This window comes from Hydractinia symbiolongicarpus, chromosome 5, assembly GCF_029227915.1.
Source record: "Hydractinia symbiolongicarpus strain clone_291-10 chromosome 5, HSymV2.1, whole genome shotgun sequence".
Taxonomy (NCBI): domain Eukaryota; kingdom Metazoa; phylum Cnidaria; class Hydrozoa; order Anthoathecata; family Hydractiniidae; genus Hydractinia; species Hydractinia symbiolongicarpus.
Genome location: NC_079879.1, coordinates 16,266,913 through 16,292,005, shown reverse-complemented (window position 1 = coordinate 16,292,005; position 25,093 = coordinate 16,266,913). Strand labels below are relative to the sequence as shown.

General features: G+C 34.0%; 2 protein-coding genes across 8 annotated transcripts in view; one reads left to right on the top strand and one right to left on the bottom strand.

Annotated features, from left to right (window-relative positions):
- Positions 1-25,093, bottom strand: part of LOC130644988 (uncharacterized) — an 86,635-nt gene that overhangs the window by 53,037 nt on the left and 8,505 nt on the right. The window lies entirely within an intron of this gene.
- The window catches only part of LOC130644984 (huntingtin-like), a 64,155-nt gene that overhangs the window by 37,950 nt on the left and 1,112 nt on the right, over positions 1-25,093 (top strand). For 3 of the 6 annotated variants that reach the window (XM_057450807.1, XM_057450808.1, XM_057450809.1), the window contains 13 exons: positions 2,977-3,208; positions 3,604-3,864; positions 4,743-4,898; positions 5,071-5,142; positions 5,645-5,760; positions 6,379-6,496; positions 13,189-13,334; positions 13,810-13,877; positions 15,149-15,260; positions 20,391-20,553; positions 21,253-21,335; positions 22,004-22,081; positions 23,189-23,279. In XM_057450807.1, the coding sequence (XP_057306790.1) occupies positions 2,977-3,208; positions 3,604-3,864; positions 4,743-4,898; positions 5,071-5,142; positions 5,645-5,760; positions 6,379-6,496; positions 13,189-13,334; positions 13,810-13,877; positions 15,149-15,260; positions 20,391-20,553; positions 21,253-21,335; positions 22,004-22,081; positions 23,189-23,279 (1,696 nt within the window). Of the gene's footprint in view, positions 1-18; positions 149-525; positions 544-2,976; positions 3,209-3,603; positions 3,865-4,742; positions 4,899-5,070; positions 5,143-5,644; positions 5,761-6,378; positions 6,497-13,188; positions 13,335-13,809; positions 13,878-15,148; positions 15,261-20,390; positions 20,554-21,252; positions 21,336-22,003; positions 22,082-23,188; positions 23,280-25,093 lie in introns of those variants that run through there. The other 3 variants (XR_008982658.1, XR_008982660.1, XR_008982659.1) reach the window with 3 other exon arrangements.

Sequence of the window (25,093 nt, the reverse complement as noted above, 5' to 3'; positions counted from 1 at the left end):
ACGTTTCTCTTTAACTAGCTGGGGAACTAGACGTTGCCCACCGGGGTAAGCCACAAGTAAAAGTGTTATCCAGCATTGAAATGCCTGTGGAGCAATTAATAAGAACCGTGAACTGTCCCACACCTTCAGGTGGAGCATTCTAGTACAGGTATGCAGCATGTCATAAATCTGGTGAAGCGCTCAGAGCGTTATGGGGTTTCAGTTAAAATATATTTTGTTACCCAGTCATAGTAAAAATGCCTGGCCAAACTTATTGTTTACAAAAATGTTACTCCAAGCTGTGCACTTAGTACAGTTAAACAATGTCGCACATGTAGGTACAATACCTTATTAAAAAAAACTTTATTGTAACTTCGGTTAAGCAGAAACACAGGAAACAGCCTGTCGTTAACACTGGAATGAGTGCTTAGTACAGGTAAACCGTGTTGCACATGCGTTTATGCCTAATACCCTTTGAACAAAGTTTATTCATGGTGTTAACTCTGTCATAGCAAAAAACTTAGTCAATATTATTTTATTTTGCAGAAAAGGTTCAGTAAACGCTAACAAATTAATCATGACACCGGAATGAGCACTTAGTACAGGTAAACTGTTTCACACATGTCTATAGGCGTAATAGCCTTTTTCCAAAATAACTTATCACAACTTCAATTTAAATAAAAACACACAAAACAGCCCGTTGTTAACTCCAGGTTGAATATTTATTACTTTTAAACCGTGTCACACATAAGTTATAGGCGTAATACTATTTTTCAAAAAAATCTTTATCACAACGGTTTAAATAAAAACACAGGAAACAGCCCATCGTTACTCAGTCCAGCTAAAAAAATTTATGACAGTAATGTGTAGTTACCTAACTATATTTAGCATCATAAAAATTATTGAATAAGAAAATTGTTGTAGGTAGCTAAACACTGCATTTGGTTACTTTCATTTTTTTAGGCCAGAGGTAGGTGATAGCTAGCTAGCCACAACCCCAACATAAAAATGAATATTGATATACCAAACTGAATAAAAACTTTAAAAAAGTGGGAATAAATACAGCAAGGTATAGCTAGCTAGCTAGCTTCAGCAGAATGCTACCTTGAAATCTGCGTTCCTAGCTAAAATCTTGAAACTGGTTTGTTTAAGATTTAAACATAACTAGAGAACGTGAGAAATATAAAGGGGTGAAATGATAAGGTGTAGCTAAGTGCTTCAAAGAAAATGGGAAAAATTGGGAAAAGATAAAGTGTGTTATAGCAATGAAAGAATCCGTCCTCATGGCCTCATTGTTGCGAAATCCTAATGAACTTGTGAAAGCCCCGGCCTAAAATGAAACGCCAGGTTGCGCGAACACGTGAAACAAATAAGGTTTCTGATTGATTAATGAAGGTAAAGTCTGGTGCAAAGGGTTAAGAGGTTTGTTACTCCGGATTGATAGTCCTGAATAATGTTCCAGATCGGGGTCGGGGTGGTTAGGTTGAAAATGTCAATTTTTTGCAGTGTTGAAGATCGTGGTAAAAAGGGAAGTGACTGTAAAAAGATGTATAAAAAGGTTGGTAGGACGATGGTTACGAAAAAAACAAATATGGTTGTTTCAGCATTTTTAAGGCGTGGTAAGAGGGAAGCAGAGATGCCCAGCTAAGCTACCATTTTGCGTAACAGACAGACGGACAGACGTATACGGGTATTATAATATAGATAATTACGTCATTTCTTTCTGTACAATTTTGCAAACGCATAGACTTAAAGTATATTCGGCAGAACTAATTAATTATATATAAATTTTAATTTGAAGAGGAATTGTTGAGGCTGAATATTTTTGGTGAAAAGTAATAGTATTTTAGCTATAAAATCGTGACAAGAAAAAATAAGAATATGTAGTCTGAAAATAACCTTTTTTAAAAAGGTTACTGCCACCTTAAAACTTTTCTTACCAGCGTGATAGTATTAGCCAAACTTCCCACGTTTTAAATTTGTTGTGACTGTTTTTAAGGATGATTAGATTTTTATAAAAAATTTCTGTAATTCTGACCAAACATTTTTTGACCAAATCATATTTTTAACGGTATGGTATATTTTAACCGTATTATATTTATGTTGAATATACACCTTATTTTAAAAGCACACTTCAAATATCTATTTTGGCACATGTATCTTTGTCGAAAATAATATTTTGTCAAAAAACGTTTACTGGTGTGTGATAATGGATATTCCATCAAATTGAATTCAGTTTGACTCACCAGATCACCAAGTTTCAAGTCATTGTTTCAATTTTTAACTTTACGTTTACTGCCCAAGACACTATATTGCAGCAGTCAGCTGGTAAAATGAAAACGAAATAGAGTGATTACGATATTTTTAAGACCTTAAGTTATGCTGCATCCAAGATGTTGTTACATTACATGACCCAATTTATATAGCGTTAATATCAGGCATTAACTGATCATAACTATTAGTTTTGAAAGAGATCTATTAGATGTTTTCTCCCTTCGGCCAAATCTTCTAAATTCAATCTCTATAATATAGCGAAATTAATTTAATTAATAAAATTTAAAGTACTTTAAAAAAGACTCACAGACCTATAGATAGCTAACCTTAGTGTCACAAATTCATCTGAATATTCAGTAGTGGCTCTAGCTAGTTACCTACTTTCACCTCGAACCCTTAAAAAAGTGTCAGTAGCTAGATGTCACAACTGATAAACAGCAAAGTGTGTTAGCTATCCATGTAGTTGCATTTTTGTATCATTTTGTTTTGACATCTTTATACAAGAGCCTATTTGTATATGTTTATGCAACAGAACATGTAAATCTACCTTTTTTTGTTAATCGTGCTATGTTTCCAATTTTTATTAGGAGTTTCATAACCACTGAGGTGTGCTAACATACAAAGCCCCATGGGCTGAGCTAATAAGAAATCCTGTTAAATAACAGAAACATGTGAAAAACAATATATGTCGCCGTCACATTTGTTGCTGTTTTTTTTTTGTAGAGCTGGTAAAAAATTATCAGCTATTCGCAGTCAGATTGAAACTGTGTATCAACAACCATCAACATGTGTTGATAATATGAAGTTAAGGCCCAATCTGTGTCCTGTTGTACCCAGTCTTCTATCCACGCGTCAAAGAAAGCAGCAGTTACTTTATGGATGCATGATGGAAGAAAAACTTTTTGTGACAAATCTTGAACTGCCATGTGACTTTAAACAATTCAATTTCGGACAGGTTTGCTTTTTTTTTCTTTTTTTTGTTACATGTAGAAATATTAATGGCTTTTAGTCATTTTTATTGAAACCATTTTAAACATTTATTTCTGTGTGAGTATCTCTTTAATGAACCCATCTATAAAAGTAATAGAAAAATAAAATAAGTTTAACGTAAGTTATGTTGTTAATTTTATCACAATTAACCTCGTTATGACAGGCTATGAAGGTGGTGTTGTTAAGTGAAAAAACTTTCTGACAAAGGATTAGGTCAGAATTTACAAATGCACTAACATAATGCTAAAACGATTGTAAAATCACAAATACTGTTTTGAAAAACATTGAATTTAGATAATGTTTGAAACGCTTCTGTTGTAATTTTGTATAATGTAACGTTTTGTTGTTTATGTGTGTTAGATATCAGCATCTGCTATCCGGACACGACTTGTCACATCAGATGTCCAAGAAGATACAGACAGTGATGACAGTGATTCATTAATTATAAAAGTGAAAGAAAAGTCACCCGTATCAGGCCAACCAAGTGATTCGTATCGAAAGCTTGATGAATTAGATATTAGGTCATGTTTACAATTTTTACTGGAACTATTTGAACAATGGCTGTCACCATTTGCTGTTCCTAAAACTCCATTGATGTTAAAGATGGAAGCTACTAAATCTGTAAGTATTTTTGAATGTATAAATATATAACATAATCCAAATTCATTTTTAAATACTAGAAATGGCAATTTTAAATCATGGTCACTTTTTCTAACTTAGTTTACAGCCAGTACAAAGCATTTTTTCTTTGTTAAGTGTGGTTAAATTTTGTTTACCACAAAAGATAGTAATCTATATAAGAAGTTGTGCAGAATTAAAGCCAAAAAGTAAAGGTAAAAATCACCAGGACATGTGCTAAGGTTTCCTGCTACAAATGTGCTTTCTTGTGCGTGGTTGGTTACCATTTTTTGCATTTAGCAATGGAAATTTTGCAATACAAGACCAAAAAATGTGGTTACCTTGGTTGTTGGAAAATACAAAAACATCCCTCTTCTTGCTATTACTAAATGTGCTAGGAATAGCCAGCTGTCAGGATGTTTGAGTAGTTACAGAGTTGTGTGTGAGTTCTTCTGGAAACAAGTTTAAATCCTCCATAAATATCATAGTGATAATTTCCTATTTTTGTGCGTTGCCATGGATCCTGAAATGTCTTGGAATTAGAACATGCCCTCGAAAGTCCTAGAATGTGTTTGTATTTTTAAAAGCACCGGAAAAGTCTGAATTAAGGATTAACCTGCTTTCTTACCTTTTGTTTCAAGTCTAAATGTTTAATCCTTTTTTGTTGTTTTTATTTTAATTAAAAACCTTATCTAAAGGCGGACGCGATTAACCTTGTCTGGTAATTTATAAGGGACATGTAAGCTAGGTATTCTATAATGCTCATTGTCCTGAGAAATCCTGGAAATAGGCTCCAAACCCTAGGAAATTTGTGGAATATTGTTGTGGTTTTTCTGTGACAACTCTTAGCCATTAAACTTAATCATAAAAATATCTTCTAGCTCTGCGTCCTGTCTGATCTTCTCTTGGAGTTAAATCACTATGAATGGATGTTGGGTATCCTACTGGAATTTACGCAAACGCATCCAGTTGAAGACGATGTTTTGATGGAGTATCTTGTGCCAACCATGTGTAAAGCGTCAGCAGTTCTGAAACTAGTAAGTTACGAAACACCCATTGTTCCGTTTCTTTTATCTATGCAGATTAAATTTCATTAATTTTGTTAATAATGTTTTTTTTAATTTCACAACTTGGTATACCTACCTAATCTCTTATCTATAGAATTTAAGTAAAGTATATTCCATTCTAATCTTACACAAATTTATTTAGGAAGGTAATTATGCTGAAAGAATTTGTAAACAAGTGGAAGTTTCATTAAAAAGTCCACATGTGCCGTTACAGGTATGTACCATGAATGAAAGAAACCCAACCCCTACACGTTGTTGTCTCTGTGTTGTGGATGGTAGTTACATGCTTGTTTACTGTATTCTTTTATTCTAAGTGCATGCTACCAGTCACATAATCATTGGAATCGAATTTGAGTTTACCACCTCCACTGAAAACGTGCCAAGAAACATGCCTTTTTCTGTTTATGTAGCTGACCCTGCTATTGTACTCTTCTGCAATTCTTTGAACAGCATTTAAACCTATAAACATTTTTTGCAACGATTTAGATACTTTTCCATAGTTCTATGTACCACTTTATTATACAGGCCCCATTTACTTTGGGTAATGCATGTAATCCCCAAATATTTTTGAACAAACCTGGAAATACACTACAGAAAATTAAAATTTTTTTAAAAACGCCTGGACTTTGTTAGAAAGCTTAGTGACCTTAGGAATCTACCGCAAACTGGCTTTTGTGAGCATGATAAAATTATTATCCTTAATTGTTCGTTTTTAGATATCATGTTTAGTAGGAGCATTGTATATACTTGAGTCATACATCAGTTCTACAAACATCCTTCTCACGCCAATTCTTACGGAATACATTACGAAAAAATTAACCACACTCTCAGAGTAAGTCGTATTTTAATTTCATTCGATTAAGTATCTTGCTATAACGGAATGTTCTTCTGAATGTGAATCCTTGAATAGATGCAGTTAGGTGTTTCACGACATATATACTTATGTGTAATTTCATGTCTTTCAATCAGTGGGAAGGCAGTATATTTATTGGTAACCTAAGAGAATAAGGGATTTGCCTTCTTTTGATTAAAATTTAGGAAACTTACCATAAAATACACATATTCTTTCTTAATTGGATTCGTGCAAGGTTGTAGATTTTGGTTGATGACGCAAAAATAATATTGCTTTTCTGAGAAGAAATATAGAGAAAATGGCCGCCATCAAGTTTTATTAAAACATGCTAATTCAACTTCAAATACACCACGGATGTTTGAAAGGACCATGTTTATGCCATTTTAATTACACCTACTTTTCTTTTCTAATATATGTTTGATATGATTTCTAATATATGCTTTTGCTGTGGCCAGTGTTGCGATGTGATTGTGGGTATAAGACACTCACACCAGAAAACAAAAGTTAAATCATCTGATGGAGAACTTAAAATTGATTCATTTCACATTTCAAATTCGTTAAAGTTAGTTAACCTTCCACCAAATGCTTTCATTTCAGTTCTTCGAATTATGCCAGTCAAAGATTTGCAGTTATGCTGTGGAGCGTCTCATTTTTCTTAGTTGAAAATTGTTCATCCGAAATTCAAGACCCACATTTTGCAACACTTGTTCTCGAGGTATGATAAATATTTAGTTATATCTATCCTTAACTGCTCCTGATATACAAATTGACATCCACTGTTGTACAGAGACAAATGCGAGGTTGTAATTTTTGAGCCTTAGAGATTTATTTAAGTATATGTTGTTATAGTCCGTGGAAAAATTCACAGAAATTTGCTCTTCGTACATATTTTCCGCGTCGCTATTTCATGCACTCTTGTTTGCCTGTTGGCACAAAATATTGAATGCAACCATATTTAACAGACAAAAGATGTCGTAGTCGTCGTTATAATCGCCTTTGTAGCTAGTCGTCGTTGTCGTTGTCGTTGTGGCGATTGTAGTCGTCGTTGTGGTGGTTGTGGTCGCCGTTGTAGTTGTCGTTGTGGCGATCGTAGTCGTCGTTGTCATAGTTGCCGTCGTCTTTGTGGTGGTTGTAGTCGTCTTTGTAGTCGTCGTTAGGGTCTTTGTAGTGGTTGTAGTGGTTGTGGTCGTCGTTGGAGTCTTCGTTGGAGTCGTCGTTGTGATGGTTGTCGTCGTCGTTGGAGTCTTCGTTGGAGTCGTCGTTGTAGTCGTCGTTGTGATCGTATTGCAGTCGGTTGAAGTCGTCGTTGTAGTGGTTGTAATTGTTGTTGTTATTTATACGTGCTGGTTTCACATAACGTTGCTGTTAATAATACTACTTTTCTCTCTCTCTGAAGATTGAACACTTCAGAATACAGTAGGAAATTAGAAATAGGATTAATTTTTTCTGTCACTCTTTTTTATGGGAAAGTGTAGGGCTGTGTTGTAACTATTTTTTTATCCTGTGTGCATGGTGGTGGGGGGAGGGGAATCAAAAGCATTTAAGGGCATGGTCTAACCATTGGTATATGTGGGCATGCATCTTTATGAATGACTTCTTATAATTTCCATCTGAGATTAACAACACTAAGCGTTAGTATTTGTGAAGATGACGTTGCTATGTAGCTTGGATGCGTTACTATAAAAAAAGTTAAATATAGAACATATTTCGCAACTTTTTCTTTATTCCATCCCTTTCTTCCGAAGACCATAAATAACGTGCGCTATTTTAGTTGTAATATAAGATGCCGAAATATTTTTTGCGTTCTTTTGTATGTATGCTTCGTTCTCCATCGTATGTTTGATTTTCTAAGTCTTTCCTCTTTCACCTGACAAAAACACATCTCCATCGTGGCTTCTCTTTTGTTAATGTGATAAAAAAGCCGTTCTGTTTACAGAAAGATATTTATTGTTGGCAATCTGTAATAAAAAAAACATTTACCGGCAGGAAATTTTATTTAAATTTCTATGGGTCCCCTAATTATATTAAATCTATCTATCTAAAATAATGAGTTTATATTTGAATAAAGACGCACCTGCTGATATGATTATTCTTTTTCTTTGAAACCCCCAATTTTTTATTTAAAACCTAAATTATTATTTTTTTGTTTCAACATGCGTTTGAGAATTTAGACGTTTCTCATAAGCAATCAGGTTGTTACCGGTCTTAGATTTAAAACCTTTGAACCATAAAGAAGTTTTTTTCTATTAAATAATGCCATTAATTAAGTGTTAAGTTTAAATCTTGTTAAATGTGAATATTGTCCTTATCAGCTCCTTATCAGCTTCGACGCTGAAATCAAAAATCGGAATCACATATCGTGTATTTTCTCTCAGTGAATGGGACCCTGTATTTTTTGAGATTTTGATGTATACGTTCAGAATAAGAGAGCTACAATTCGTAGGACCAATTTGAACCTACTTCGCAATTAGCGAATGTATTTCTTGTTTGTGTAGTATTAATTAACATTTCCGTAATGTTATTTTTGTTTCTAATTAGCCTTATCTGTAGCATCATCATTCGCAAATCTTGAGTTTCTGTTAAATCCTGCTGACGCCAGCTTTTTCTGTTACTGCTGACTATGAAATTCATTTTTTTATTGTTGGTTATTAAGGAAGTAAGCTTGTTTAGTAGATAAGCATACAGCTTGTCAATCTCTTGATACGTTTGCCAGCAAAACTGTTATTTATTGATTCTTGCTCGCTTTTTTTTTTGGAAGTATTTGGCAGTTATTTATTGTTTTAAAAGCTTGCGGATTATGTCATTTTTGTATGCTATCAAAAATGCTGGTTAACGTAAAGGAAACGACATTCTCGCCGGACGTGCAGTCAAGTTTTTGACGCTGTTGACACGACACTGAGGCGCGTCATATTCTTTTCAAAATATTTTATCCCAGCGAAATTGGTTTAATTGTTAACGATAAGAGTTTGCTATAGAAGTTGTTAATTTTTTCACCGCAATGTTTATCTATCACCAGAGTGTTGACATTTTGCCATGCACGTATTTTGTTTTTTGCCAGCTAGAATTATTATCTGCTACTTATAGTTAATCACACTTCTGATTTAGGCTTTCCTTTTAATTAAGCATCATTTATGATAGACAAATGATTCACATAACAACAATAGTCTGTTGATGTCATACCTGAAATAGCTTGTTAATGGGCTATTCATACCAAGTTTATCCTTCCTACACGTATCCACATTTCAATAAGATCGTTGATTACTTTCATTTCGTAATGACATAAATTTGTCACGATGAAACTTTGTCCTTATTTTGACATAGTCACGCTTACATGGTAGCCAACACCGGAAAATATTTATATTTTTGTTTGCTCAGAAATAAGTCGTAGCTTTGCTTGTTTTGAAGGGTTATTCGCAAAGAGGTTTAAGCTGAACGTGATGAGAAGGGAGGGAAAGAGGAGTTCCGTAACGTTTAGAATCTAATATCGATTTTATGTAATGTGTCATTGTTTTGTGCTCCCGTACCAATGGTCACATAACGATGTATACATTTGTCTTGCTGATAGGTTTCGACTTAATTATCAAATTATTTGTGCTTTCGTGGGGGAGAGGAAAAAAACTTAACAACGTTTTCACATTAGCTTATGCTTTGACTCACCCAATTTTTTCTAGAAGACTGTTAAAAGATTGAAATGTGTTCAAAAAGAGCTTTTAGAGCAAAAATGTATTTAAAAAGGATCGTATGTGTATTACACAAAAGAACCTATATTTCCCTAAATATATTTTCCATTGTAGCAAAACGAGTCTATTTCAATCCGTAACTTTGTATCCTAGTCACCAACTTGTCATTTTTCATTTCGAATTTAAATGTTTGTTTCGAAGAGAATTTTCTTGTTTGTTGTAGCGTGGGCATTACAAAGCATAATGTTTACGCGACCACTATGTGCTAGGAACGGTTGTCGTGTCTGTCTTCCAAAACCACAACTGCGATTCGCATCGTGTTTTTTTCTTTATCACTAGGCTGATCTTTTATCTAAAGCTAGTTAGCATGTGAAATTAACTTCTAAGAGAAGATCTTTCATTCCATTTCACCGCCTGTTCCACCTGTTATTAATAAACTAACGTTATTAAGTTATCAGCAAGATATTTGTTGACGAAGAAATCGACTCTAATAAATGTTCTCGCTTGTCGCCAAGCCAGCACGACAATTTAATCGCGTTTGGATCTGCTTTTGTTCCATGATGTTGAGAGGATCTGCCATGATAACTGTCGTTTTTAATGCCATCTTTTATTACTCACTGCCAGTGGGAGGCAGTTTTGAATTAGAAAAAGGTTTGTGTTACTGTATTTACATGGTTTTTAATTCTGAATAAAAAGCCGGATAAAAGGCGAACCTTTGTATTTCTGTGTTTATTGTTGTGAACAATAAAGAAAGGACTTAACATACTGTGTTTTGCAATCCGTGTGAATATTTTCAAAAACATAGAGGTGTGTTGTTACTCATTCTTTCCACTTCCTTTCAAGTGACAGTATTAGTAACCTTTAATATCATGATTAATTCCTTGATAACAAGATCAGAATTGATCTCCATGTCAAAATAATTGTCATTGGAAATATGCGCAATAAGAATGATGCCGAAGTTTAATTAAAACTGTATTTTTTTAATCGCGCCCATTTTTTCGTGTGTTATTACTTTATTGCTAGGTTCTTTCAGGCAATGTATTAATGTCACAAGACTTTTTTAGAACAATGCGACTTATGTCATATAAGCTTTTGCACAGTTTCTATGAATAAACTTTCCCTGTACAAATTGGCGAGTTTACACTTTACAAAATTAGCTTAAAACAGTACATTTTTTATTCTCTTAGTGTTCGATAAAATTCCCAGATAATACTCTTGTCTTTATGAAATTCAACAGCTAATTTAATTTTCCATTTTTGTCAATTTTTAGTAAGCCATTAACGTACCTTGATGCTTATGGGAAGTTACCTATTGTAGTGCATTAAGATGCTACAAAAACATTTTGAGAGAGTGGATGGAACAATACATGGGAAATAAACAAAACAATTACGTTTGTTTGACTGAAATGAGAAAAGGTTACGAAGTTCCCAGAGATATAATTACTGCAAATTTCTCTGTGTAAAGAGAGTTGAATTATAGCTGACCCTAGCAAGCATTTTTAATAGTGACCTTAACAATTTCCGTAAAAATTACTATCACATAAATAGGTCTTTGAAAATCTTAAAGTGAAACTAGGCTCCTAATGTTGTAAAATCTTAAGCTGTGGCCACCCTTCTTGAAATATAAATATCTCCCAAAAATTCTGCGTTGATGTTTAGCAACGACATTTACATTTGCGTCGGTTGTACCTAGAGACTTTCTTAGTGTCTCACATAACCTTAAAAATCAGATAAATAAGGAAGAAAAACCTTAAGAACCTAAGAAGTGGCTGACACCGTAATAAATGTAAGAATCATGGAAGAGTATAATGGAGTTTTTTTAGCATCAAAAGTAATAGATTTTTTTTTGTTTGTTTGTTTTTCTAGAAATACTTTCATGCCTGAAAGTTTGCGTAAGTTAAATGTGTAGTTTGATTCTAGTAAATAATTAGAAATACGATTGGATTGCGCCAATGACAAGAACGTATTACCTTCTATAGCAGTTCAACAGTATAATATATTCACTTCATGGTTTAGGTTGTTTTGAAATTGCTGTATTAAATAAGGCTTATTTTCAAATGAATAAACAAAGTGGCGAGTTAAAAAATGTAGGTGGTGTTTTACATTAGTTATTGAAAGAAAGGGGTGCAAATTAAAGCCGAATTGAGATCTTGAGTAAAGGATCGTTAAAATGTACTTAAACATCATTTTTATTGTTGACTAATGCATGTGTGTTTTTGTTAGTTAATTAAACGTGATTTCAATGTCAATATGTGTCATTTGAGGTGTCATTTGTTGCTAATTACAAACACTTACGTGTCTACTATGCAATCACGCGTGGGCGTTCACACAAAGAGGGCATGTGTGTTGTACTTTTTAAAACAGGTGCATTAAGAAAACACTACTTGTGATAGCCACTACTTTGAATTAATACTGATTTATTAATGTAGGAAGAGGTCACGTGGTCAAAAAATTTGTTTTGGTGTTGTTGTTATTGTTGTCGATGTTGTTATTAGTGCTAGTGCTGTTGTTGTCGTTGTTGTTGACGTTGTTGTCGTCGTTGATTCTGGTGCCCTGTATTTGATCAGGTTGATAATTTTAATAGCAAAGAAAAGCAGAGTAAACTACGAACGCAAATGCGTGGGCTGGATAGTAAATGGTAATAAAAGTATTTTTCAAAATGTAATCAGCAGTAAACAATTACAGTTTAAATAAGATTACGTCTCTCTGCCCACGCTTTTTGATGACGATCTATTAAGTTATGCTTATGAATCAACAGAAGGTTCTTTTTGTGCTAGTTGACAACCTTCTCACCCCTTTAATCAAAACCTGAGTAATATTTCCATCTAATAAAAAAAGTCTGCTTTCATTTGACCTCGCAATTTTAAGCGGTAATTCCAAGCATGAAGAAAAATTCATGGTTTCTGAACAATCCGATATTGTTTAAAACAGATCACAATGGAATGTCTAAATTTTCGTATAGGCTGGGAACAATGTTACTGCAACTTTTTTAGTATAATAGCAAGTCTCGTTTCACCAAATTAAAAAATGGGTTTAATCTTAGTTTGATATTAAGCGTACTCTTTATAATGTGAGATACTTCCAAAGGGAACAAACAAACAAACAGCATACACCTTTTTATAGAAGAACGTCTTTTTTTCAGCTGAGGCTAGATGTGCTTGTCTTTCACACTTTTTAGTCTCAAATGTTCCTATTTCTGCTTTTTGAAAAATTTAGGAAATATGGTCGTGTTTACAGATAGCGATGAATATTTGTTATCTTATAAAAATTGTTTGAATTTTTTACTAAAGGAATTTAGGCTGAGTACGTTCTTAACACGTTCTTAATTTTTGGCAAAAGCTCAGTCTTAACGTTCTTATAAACTAGATTGCGTTTAGAAGTTGTTGTTCACTTCCTTGCCGAAATATTTTTTGATATTTTTGTTGTTTGCCCTTTTTTCCTGTTATTATCTAATTAACAGCTATTAAAGACAGACACACCCATTGCAAAACAGTACCACGTGATTTGATGATAATATTGTTATCACATTTCGGAATCATGCTTTCCTGAGATATATATTCGATTTGAAAAGCTTGTTTTGTATCACTTGTTAACAGTTCAATGATAAAATATTAAGTTGCTATTGTGTCGAATCAAAAGTATCAAAAAAACCATCTTTTTGTAGTTGTTTAACAAAAACGTTCTTAATTACTTCCGCCACATGTCTATTTATTTATTTATTTATTTAGACCGCCATTTTGGAGCTGTGTAGAGCTACTCAAAGTTATGCGCCATGTGCCTATGACGTAATGTTTCGAGGTTTGGAACGCCTAGCGGTCTCATTCTCATTAACGAGGCCAGAATGTGATCGCCTGGCGAAAATTGCATCCGATTGGTAATTTCTTATTCTTTTTCGCAGCATAGTTTAATTGTTGTTGCGGTGTGTTTAAATTTCGGAAATGCGTTAGAATGATCAACTAAAATGAGTTTCACGAGCAGAATGATTTTGGTGGTCGGATTAATTACTTGTAATCAGCAGTCAGCTATCAATGCGGTCGTTGTTCAGTGAAACTGCATAATGTTTCTTGTTAAAACGTGTTTTTCCTCTTACTAGATATGATAACAATTTCATCTGTTCTGTATAACAACTACATAGTCACGTGGGAAAATATTGCTGAATGAAAGCTTTTCATCGTTTCAAAGTAAAACTAAATTCTCATTTTTCACTGCTAAATCGAATCTATCAAATTTTTTATCCTCAGGAAAAGCATTCATGCAGAAAGACAAGGAAGAATACACCTGCATTGTTAGCCCTGCAATGCGGTGTTATCTCCGTATTATGTACTCAATTTTATTTTTTTGCATTCTAGCATATCGTCTGGCTCAACGAAGAGAATTGCGTCGGCTCTCGGTCTTTTATGTACTTGTATGTATACAGGTAAGTAAAATTACTGATTGAAAGTCCATACGTAACGATGGTCAAATTATTTTTTGAAAACATGTTTCGTCCTACGCTACATCCTGTATATTGTGACCTTTACAATTGAGGCCTCGAAACTTTTTCCCACAAGTCACAAGAAAGTAGCGAGTTACATAGGCGATTGTATGGGAGATATATAGTCAACAATATTTACTCCTAACACGAACATTGAATAAGAAACTTTTATTTCAAACGCGGTAGACTATCTTAATAATCTTTTAATACTTAACGAGGTCAAAAGAATATTAAGAAATTGATAAAATGTAAAAAAAGCGATTAAATTGCAATTGAAGTTTTTTTTCACAAGAAAGCGCGCGAAGTCCAACACAGTTCTTCGCACAACGACGCTTGTGTATTTAAAAATCAGCTTTATGATGTGAGCTAGCGCTGTTTTTAGAGACTTCTTAAGTTCACTGTTATTGGACACCAAATAGATGAGAATTCTTGTGTAAGATAAGCGCGCACATATATCACTTTGTTTAACACATTTGCTACCTTTCTTTCTTACTTGTATGTCGGTCGTCACATTTAAAAGTGTTTGTCTGTTCATATTGGTGTAAACTAGCGCTATATATCGACACGTAGATATCAATGTGTATAAAATAGATCGAAAAGTTATTGCCTGAAACTACTTTCGATATAGCTGAGCCAATGTTAAGTTATGTTGGCACGTTTTTTAACAATTTTTTTTTTTGTGGTGTATGCAGGTTGTGGGAATATTAATAACAACAACTCGTAACAGTTGTTACGAAAGATTTCTTAAATCTCACATGATGATATTGTCGATAAAAAAAGGTTTTCATGCGTAATCATTCGTCATTTTTCTTTAAGTTATGAAACTTTCTAATCCTCAATCTACTTTGGAAGAGACAAAGCACTTTTTATTTAAAAGGATAAATATTTTTTTTTTAATTACAGCCATTGGTAACCTTCCTCTAATCCTGTGCATTCAGGTTAATAAAAAGGCTTTTAAACTTTTCATCTGTGTCAATCAGGGTTTTCATCGTAATCCCCCAAAATTATTATAGGATAAAATGGCGAAATTCCTTCTGGACTAAATATAGGAAATGTTTTATATGAGCCAGTCTGAAATAAGTATAATGATGTCCTGTAGTTATATACGTGAACCATAATGACTGATTCAATTTTTGTGAATCATCTAAGGACTAGCTAAAAAACCTAACCACCCTTGTATCTTGCTTATCTTACTACGTCTATTTATTGCACAGGTAAAGATGCTGAACAAGCCAGTGGACTCTCCACCATTGATCTGGTGATTGACGCACCAATCACAGACTCGCGTTTAGTTGTAATGGAACGAATCAATTCTCTTCTTACAAGGTTACTTTCTTCTGTAGAATTTCTCAAAACCGCATCTGTTTTATTTGCGACTGTAAGTAAAGCAACAGCCAGCCTATTATTTCCTCTCGACTGCTATGTTAAACGCTATGTTGAAGGCCTGCTTCGTAGTCATGGTAACACGAGACAATGAGTATTACCTTTTTATACCCCTTTTAAAAGTGAGGGGAGAACAGTGTTATATCTGGGATACAATGTATATGTACTGTGAAAATGCGTCAAATATTCCTTCCACTTTTAAGAACTTTTATAATACGCTTAGCTGAGAGGAATTACGAACAATGGTTAAGTTGTTAAAAATACGTAATCTTGTTATTATTGTTTGTGAGTTACATTTGTACATCGGTGTTATTCCTGTGCATTGCCATGTTAATATCTTGTGTACCTTGACAGTTAGCCAACAACAAAAATATTGGTGACAGAGAATACAAAGAAAACTTCAATCTGTTCTTATGATGTTTATATAATTTCTGTTTGCGTTCAGTAGAAAAACATATTCATGTTATAGAAACTTTCTTTTAGAATTTTACTTTTTTCAATTATATTTACATATGTTACAAAAAAGATAAACTTGTCAAGTATACAAAAATATACACAAAATATTTTAAGTCAAAACGAAACGAAATTTTCGCAAATATACAATATATATACGTCATATTATGGATGTGCACCTAAGGGTGTGGGGTCGTGGTCTGTGCTATAGTAATGCCATCAACCTGTGTCAAATGAGTTCTTTTGATCGATATCGGCTGCACTGTATACTAAATATATTTAAAATTTAAAATCTAATTGCAGTATATCTCTTAAATCCCATAAGTTAACCGTAAGCTCCGGTAATTCTTTCGTTTCGTAAAGGTCGTCGATAATTTCGTTGAAAATGTCTTCGCTTAACGTTTTCTCGTTAACCACGGTACAACTGTGTAGTTCATTGTCTTCGTAAGCTAGATATCGTAACACTTCGTCGATATTGGCGAAACGGTTGGTTTTCGTGTTATTACACAACGAGAGACCGTTACCGTAGTTTTTATACAACGGACTCTCCGGCGTCTCACGCTGTGTGTCAGTCTCTGAAACTGACAATCTTGGTTTCTTACGTGAGATATCGTAAATGTCTTCGCTGTTAAAGTATTTTCGTTTCGGCGAGAATGTGGGACTTGGTGCTGGACAAGATATCGGCCTTGTTATCATCGTACTAGTGGTCGTTGTAATGCGGTCGTTCGTTTTCTGAATAGGTAACTCCATATTTTATAAATGCTTTCTTTAACAAGTTCTCGTTATGTGTATGCTAAGTTATTATAGAATGCGTAAGGTTTTAAATATCTTCTGTAATCACAACTCTATATTTCGTGGTAAACTTCTGTCCATGTAACCACGGCAAGATGTGAACTACGATTAACCTATGTTCACAAAACGTGTTATATATATCTTCAATAAACAATAATACATCGTTTCTTTTATGCGGTTGGTGTAAGATATTTTAAATATTTCTTTTAGCTCTAATTACGTTGGAAACAATTGAACAGAAACATATCCGTTGTTAAATGTCCTGCGAGACGTAGAGAAAAACAATTATCTGTGCCCTCATCTTAAACACGTTATGGATATTTAAAGAGAATAATAATTAAACTATATTGAGCAGTTTTCCCGATTCTCCAGGGACCTTTGTTTCAAGATGTTGTCGTTTAATTTTAAATGACACCACCATTCCAGGTGGTTTTAATAAAACATTTGTATTGAGAACATTTCCCCTTAGTGAGTTCGTAAAAGCCAAATTAACTGTTTTTGAATTAAAAATGTGTCACACCCTAATTTTTTTTGCAAACAACTTTTTTTTTTTAAATTCAAAAATTTACATCGTTAATAGTTTTGGGGTTAAAAGAGCAGCCGCCCTGTTATGAATACGAGGTTAAGGTTTCCTAGTTTTCAATCGAAACGCGAAGGCGAGGTCGCTGGTCACGAGTATGTTTTGTGTTATTGTTTCGTGAGGCCAAGGAACATGTACAAGAATATGCAATTACGATTAATGTTTATGTCCAAGGCTACAGATCGCGAACATCCCAGCTTAAATATGGAGTAAGATGCTGATAGTAAAATCGGTAAACCGTCTATTGATCTTAATATAATGCGTCCAGAATTAACCGTTGCTGACACGTTTTACTTCCATCTGATGTTTTGATAATCTCCATTGAACAATATTGTGTGACGTCATTGTGTTGTCAAGGTTGGTCAGCATAGTTAAGGAGACAATAGATATTGCTTGCAAAGTAAAATGACTATGTCTAGTATTCTCTTTTTCACTCATTGTGGTTTTACGTGTCATTAAAAAAATTGACCCTACCGAAAAATACATGCACTTTTGAAATATAGAAACACATGTTTTTTCTGTGTGCATATGTTTTTTAAAATATGTGTATCTTGCGTAATTGGTGAAACAATTTTCCCTAGCATAAAAAGTTGGAAAAAAAGTTGGAAATAGTTTGAAGCGATCATAAGTTGTAATACGAGGAAGCATTATGTCGTCAAAACATAGAGAGTGTTTCGTAATTTTTGTTTCTCTTTCAATTTTACATGTGATCAGGAGGCTATTGTAACATTTCAACTTTGTACAGATTGTTGCCAAGAAATGCTCTGTAATGGAGTTTTCATTATGACAGTTTGATTTCATAACTGTTAATGAAGTTCATGTGATTGCAACTCGGGGTGCGAGTTAAATGGTGTCGCCCAGGATGTGATAAGTTATGGCTGTCACTTGTGCGATGCGAAGTCATGAGGAGTGATTTCATTTGCTTTTCCTATTGTTACTGTGTTATGATTAATTTTCCGTTTCGTTAGAGCATAATTACCTTTCATAATCTTTGTTATGCAAAAATAACGGTATTCAGAGCCAGATGTGACTCAGAGTTGTAAATAAATGCCACGTTGTTGAATAAAATAAAACATGCTGAAATAGTTTTATCGCGAACTCCTACGTTTCAAAAGTTCCCGTTTCTTTTGAATTATTTATATTTTATTTTTAACAGACTTTGGACGTTCCCGATCTTTCTTATTTTAAAGCGTAAAAATAATTTTAGGTTTTTTAGCAGTTTATTTATCGAGTGCTTTGCCTCTACGTAAAACACATACGTTTCACTATTTTAAAGATCGGCGTCTAAAACGAGGAAAATTCAGAGAAAATCCAATCAAAGTTTATGTTTGATACGGTGGCATATGAAATCTACGAGAATGAATTTTTGAAATATCGAAACAGTATCAACAGACGGACGATACCACAGTAATTATAATTTTCCCTTCTTGCTTTAAAATGTAATTTACCACAGTAGATGTAGTTCGTAAACAACCTAATTGGTTTAAACCGACGATTTCAATGCCATTTCTCTTACTCTCTCTTTTAACTTGTGATACATTTTTATACTCGCACAGTATCTGTCGAGCTTTAAAACTAAACTAGATGACCTTAAAAGCCTTAAATGTATATCATTCTCCACAAAAAGAAGCCGTGAATGTACATTATTTTCTACAAAAAGAAGCCTTGCATGTACATTATTCTTCACAAAAAGAAGCCTTGAATGTACATCATTCTCCACAAAGAAACTTTGAATGTTCATCATTCTCCACAAAAAGAAGCCTTGAATGTGCATCTTTCTCCACAAAAAGCCTCAAATGTACATCATCCTCCACAAAAAGAAGGCTTGAATGTAAATCATTCTCCACAAAGAAGCCTTGAATGTACATCATTCTCCACAAAGAAGCCTTGAATGTACATCATTCTCCACAGAAAAGCCTTGGATGATTTTTGAATTTGCTTTGGTTGTGCCTAGGGATTATCATTCTCTGTGTTTCAAATAAGGCAAAAATTATAACAAAAAGACCTTAAAACATCCAAAAAACATGAGTGTTAAAAAAAATTGTCAGACTCGATAGTTTATTAATGAGACGTGCAAACAAGGTTCTTTTTCCGTCTATTTTTTAAAGATAATACTGCTTAAATCAATTAACCCACGCTTATAAAAAAAACAGTAATTAACTCGTGTTTTAGCTGGAAAATTGTTTAAATTGTCCATCGGATATTTTAATATTATTTAAGCAATTCCTGCACAATCCTATAAACTCTGTCATCGCCCTTAATAACATGCTCTTTTCAAACAAAATTAGTCGGAAACAGTTTTTTTGACTAGTTTAAAGCTAACAGATTTTCTCACGGTGAAAGTTCAAAATATTTTCTTATCACCAGTTAAACATACAAGTTTAATTTTTTTTGCTCGTATCTAAATATTGACATTGATGAATGGAGGCGCGCAGTGACAAATTCCGTTATCTGGTTTCAAAATAGAATTTGTGCGCTGTGATATGACACAGAAATTGTGTCCAGTTAGCTAAAACCTTTTTACAAACGAAAGCCGGACTGCACGGTTTTTGCATTGCTTTTTTTTAATGCGTGTACTTGTTAAAAGGAGAAAGGAAATATTTCTGAATTACTTGGGTTGTTTGTGTTACTTCTAACTTTGTGTATTTGTTTGTTTGTTTGTTTAGAGATATTGACACGCAGTGCATGGGATGTAAAGCGTATTACAACAAGGTTTCATACAAAAACACAGCAAAATAAACAATTTAATTCCCTCCACAATTTCTAATAATTAGGCTATAATGCTCTTTCGTTTTACAAAAAAATGTCCAACGTTTGCAAAATATGCTTGCGTAAATATCCGCGTTATTTTTTATCATACATAAACAAGTGTTTTGAATTCAATAGCGCTTTAAGTTCCTCCAAGTGATGTTAAAATTAAAAATAATTTGATAATTACTCGCCAGAGAGGTATCTCTTAAGTAGGTACCTAAAACATATTACCGTGTTGGCATCCGCAATATAATGGCATGTCAGTTTTTAATGAAGTTCCTTTCACATAAGAGATTACCGCGTGTAACAAGTCGACCGCACATCGCATACCGTGAATACGTTATTCCCCGCTTTTAACAAACATGTGTTTGAAAATAATGAAACGTTCCCACGCGGTGTTCAAAGAGAGATTCCCTTTTTTATTTCATGTAGTGAAATTTAAGCAAATAACAGATGCCATTGTACTTGAAAATAAACTAATAATAATTTCTTCATAGGATTCGTAAAGGCGAACTTTCGGACGCCGTGTTATTAGCCACCATTCTTCCTCGAATCCTTCTTGATTTTCTACCAGTGCAAGAAGTTATGAACAAATTGATTAGTGAATTCTTATCCAGTCAGCAACCCAGACCTGAATTAATCGCCAAGATTTTTAACAAGGTAAACCATTAGTGAAACCTCTATAATAATATTTGTACTCGTTTTTGTTCAAAATGGCAGCCAAATTATAATAATAGTTTTTTTTGCTCACAATGGCGCATCTACTTTGTGCTAAAGATCCACGAAGTAGCACTGCCAAATTATGTACGGCGGCCAAAAACAGCCGAGTTTTTGTAGGCTACTAGACAGAAAATTAGATTTGATGAGCTTTTGAAAAACTGGTGGTCGAAAAACAATGCAGCTATACGTTTTTTTTATCGGAATAAATCACACCCGCTGACGTTTGTCGTATTAAATTTATAAGGATGTGTTTTTTTATAATTCTTGCTTTTGCATTTTGTCGTTTATAATTTTAGGCATTCGAGCCTCAAGTTGTTCATAAAACGTTGCTTTTATGTACAAAAAAGCGTGTATAGTAATCTGAAGGATTGGTTTAATGTTTAGAACTAGTTCAAAGAACAGTGATCAGAGTTTTGTTATTTCTAAGAACATAACATTTTACGGCTTAACAAATAGTGTTTATATTTATATCTCCATGCAATAAAAAAGTATGAACTGGAAATTCCTGCGATTTGAAACCGAACTATTATTCGATTAGGATGGGTATATTTTGTATCAGCATTACGCTCTAATAAATTCTAATATTTTATTAAGCCAATTTGCAGCAACTTTCCGATTTTGCTCAACCTGCTTATTTAGGTTTCTGATTTATTGTACAAAGAAGGCGAAGAGAGCTTGGTACGAGATTGGGTGTTTCTATGCATAGGAAGTTTCGTTCAAAGGTATGAGTTCTACTTTCCAATTTCTCGCAATTGCTCGCACATGAAAAGTTTTCAATTCCTCGCAATGGCTCGCACATAACAAACAAATTTTATTAACACCGGTTTCGTGTTTCGATCTCTTGTGGAACGAAGAAAAACCTATGATTGTGCAGTGAGCGATTCCAATAAAAACACCTGGCTTAAGGAGCTGTGTAATTGCTATACATGTATTAGACGACAATCGTTTATCAAGCCTTGAATCAATACAGCTCTTCAATTTTGAGAGAGTTATTAAGAACTCCAAGATTTCAATGTATAATATAATGACATGTTAATGTCTGCTTCTGTCAATATCATGTGGCCTATTTTTTATTTATTTTTTCTTATTTTTTATTTCCACACTGCAAATCTTTCACGAAGTTCTCACGGGTACGTGTTTGAACAAAAAACACCTGAAAGTATATTATCACCAAATAAGGATATTATCTGAAAATAAGATTGTGTAAGCTTTCTGACATAATATCACGGTATTGTTTACTACAGGTACTTGTTGTTGTTTAAACTGTACGTGCGGTGTTTTTTACTTTTATACCAATCTACTTGCGCCATTCATGTTGTGTGTGTTTTGTTTTGATTACTTATAATATCTACATTATTATTGACACAGACAAGCTTGATTGTTGATTTAGAACACCACAGTCGATGGCCATATGGAGTTTGTCATGTTTTTTCATAAGCGCGTCGACTAATCCTTGGCTTAAATCATTGTATCTTTTCTGTGAATAGCTAAGTTTGTTTTTTTTGTAATGATTAAATAACGAGGTTGTGGAATAAATACGCAAATGGTCGTGTGTAAAACCACTACAAAATATTGTGCAAATTATGGTGTAATATTGTTGATTTGCCTCTGAATTGATATGTTTGTTCATGACGTCAGTAAATATCAAGAAGGTGCCAATGTAAACAGGCCTATGTGACCTGTTTGAAAAGGTCGATTCTTTCTTTTGTTATATTGTTTGGACTTGAAGTCTGGAAACTCTGTGTACCATCTGTAGGTACGAGACACTATCAGAAGTTAAAAAAAAGGAAAAAAAGAAATATCACAAAATTAACAGTTTATATGTCACCTTCTATGTCAAGATGTCTTCTAAATAAAACATGTCTTGTCATTTCTAGCAAACGAGACATGACAGTTTCAACAGAGTATTATCATGAAAGTATTTTCATCAACAATGTCATCTCGCGCAAGTGAAGCCAGATTTCTAATAAAAATACACATATCGTCCCGGAATCAGCTGAATTGATTGGACAAGCTTGATCTTTTGGGAAATACAATAGGATTTAATTCAACTTTACAATGCACGCATTAAGAAGTAGCTAATAAAAATTTAATATATTTAAACAAACGAAAAATTTAAAATAGTTATCTCTTGAGCAAATCATTGAAACCAGAATAATACGATACTTTAAGACACGTTGTATTCCGTATTGCAAATCTGTTTTAAACTTGATGTAATACGCTTTAAGAGTATCTGCTTGTCTGCATCAAAGTGGTCATAGTCCGGGATATTCTTATGATAACCCCGGACGATTAAAAACCAGAAATTTAAACACCACCTCCAATGGCATGTTATTTTATAAACACATTTTGGTCCTCAGTCTGTATCCTTATTAAAATTAAAACCATATTTTTAAAAATTTTAAACTCTACCTCCAGCACCGTAACACCCCAGCGTTGCACCTAAAAATGTGTTCAACAAATACTCTACTTTTCAATCTGAATCTTGTCTTCCGAGCATTTTTCAAGCCAAGAGTTGTTTAGATGCATTTATTTGACCCCTCAATCCATATTTCGCCTTTACAATTATCTGTAGATTTCCATTCATTGTGGAAAGAAAAGGAAAGTTAGAAGAACAAGATCGAGAAATATTTTGTATTTCAGCCTTAGATTTTTATTCCAATCAGGTAAGTGTGACCTCAGACTAAGTTTCAAACTAAACAACGCTGTCTGCGCTTAAGAGGTTACTCTGTTGTATTAATTTTGTTTAATAATTTTAATGGAGAATAGTTCCAGAAAATTACTCATCGTTTCATTGCATCCAATGAAAGTTAAAAGGGACTATTTAACGTGACTTCACACGTGGAAAATGTGCTGACCTTGCATAATTGTGTGGCTAGCCAACAATCACGATCACACGCTGTTGTTGATATAGGGTTTTTTGTAAATGAGTGTAGAAAGTATGAAGAGTGTGTTGCTATTTTAAGCATGCTATTGAGATTCCATAGCTGGTATTTGTGAGCTGCTGCTTGTAATCATGTGATTGCTTATCTTGGCAATATGAGGATATGTCAACAGATGAGTAAATAACAGTGCTGACCCACAAATTTGTCAATACAGCACTTTTAAGGATTAAAATAGAGGCCAAACCCTTAGGACTCGCTCTAAGACTCGTTTCCATTAAAGATTTTGTCTAAGTGCGCACACCCTGACAACAAACTCGTGAGTTTTTTTGCGCCAAAACAGAAAAAGCAGTCAAAAGAAACGAATCTTTACTCTTGGCATTGTAAGTAATTGTGCAAAAGTTGCACTTGGTTCGAATTAGCGAAAGAGAAAGCAATTTAACACTGCAAGTTTGAATAGAGAGAAGAAATTCTGCGTTGCTCGCGTCTTATTAATTACTCCAAATTTTTGAACCTGAATATTAGTTATTTTAAGTTTCTTTTTTTTTTCATTGTAACTTCCTTTTGTTTGCCTCATATAAGAGTTACAGATAGAAAATTTCAATATTTTTATAGAGCCTACATGATATCATAATTTATGCAGAATAATTAAATGTTAAAATTATGAATATCTTATAGCCTACCTCCCACTTTAAAAAGAATTAGTATTAAACCCAGTGTGACGTGATCTCCCGGATGGCAAAAAACGTTACTTTTTTTCAGCCTTTCAACAGGTAAGAGGCAAGAAACTAGCTGCGTTGATCATTCTCATCCCAAGATTTGTTGCCTGATGTGAAAGCTGCTAGCGCCCGGCTTCGATGTCAAAAAGGCAAGAACCCCTGGGGACGAGGTTGTGGGTGGACTCATTAACAGAGTAGATTCACTCCCAAAACGAGTTTTAATATAAGATGAACACTTTTCGCCAGATGTTTTGATCAACGGTATCAGAAAGCCTGTGGCAATTTTTCTGCGAGTATTTGCGGGCTTTTTTTTGCTTTGCGCGCTATTTTCTGTTAGCCTGAACCTCTGCGCGTTTGGCGTGAATTCAAACTTTGATCACAGCGCACTTTTAAGTTCTTTTTACATCAAGGATGAAACGCGTACTTGTCGATTTTTCTTCTGTTTTTCTTTTTTCTAGTACTTTCTTTTGCTTGACCGAGAACCCGACCCATTCTACAACTGTGTCTAGTAGGTGTTTTAGCTTGCGCGCCCGTCCTGTGTTTACTCATGTGGTCGTGATGAACAACAGCGATATTTTTTTATTATTATTTGAAATGATTTGAAATGTTTACCCAGGATGGCCTCTTTAGTTCCTATTGATACTGCTATCAACGTCTTGCGAAGGGGGTCCTAGTGCATTTGAAGCTCCCGTTTGAACTAAGAAAGTCGTGTAAGGAGAGCAATCGCTCAACTAGACAACCGCCTAAGATATTAATCCTATTCTCATGTTGAACGCTAAGCAGAAAAGATAGATTTACAGTCTATGGCATGGCTCGGCCGGAATTTTTACTTGCTTTCTGAACACGCTTTCCGAGTCAAACTGTAAACAATATAAACTG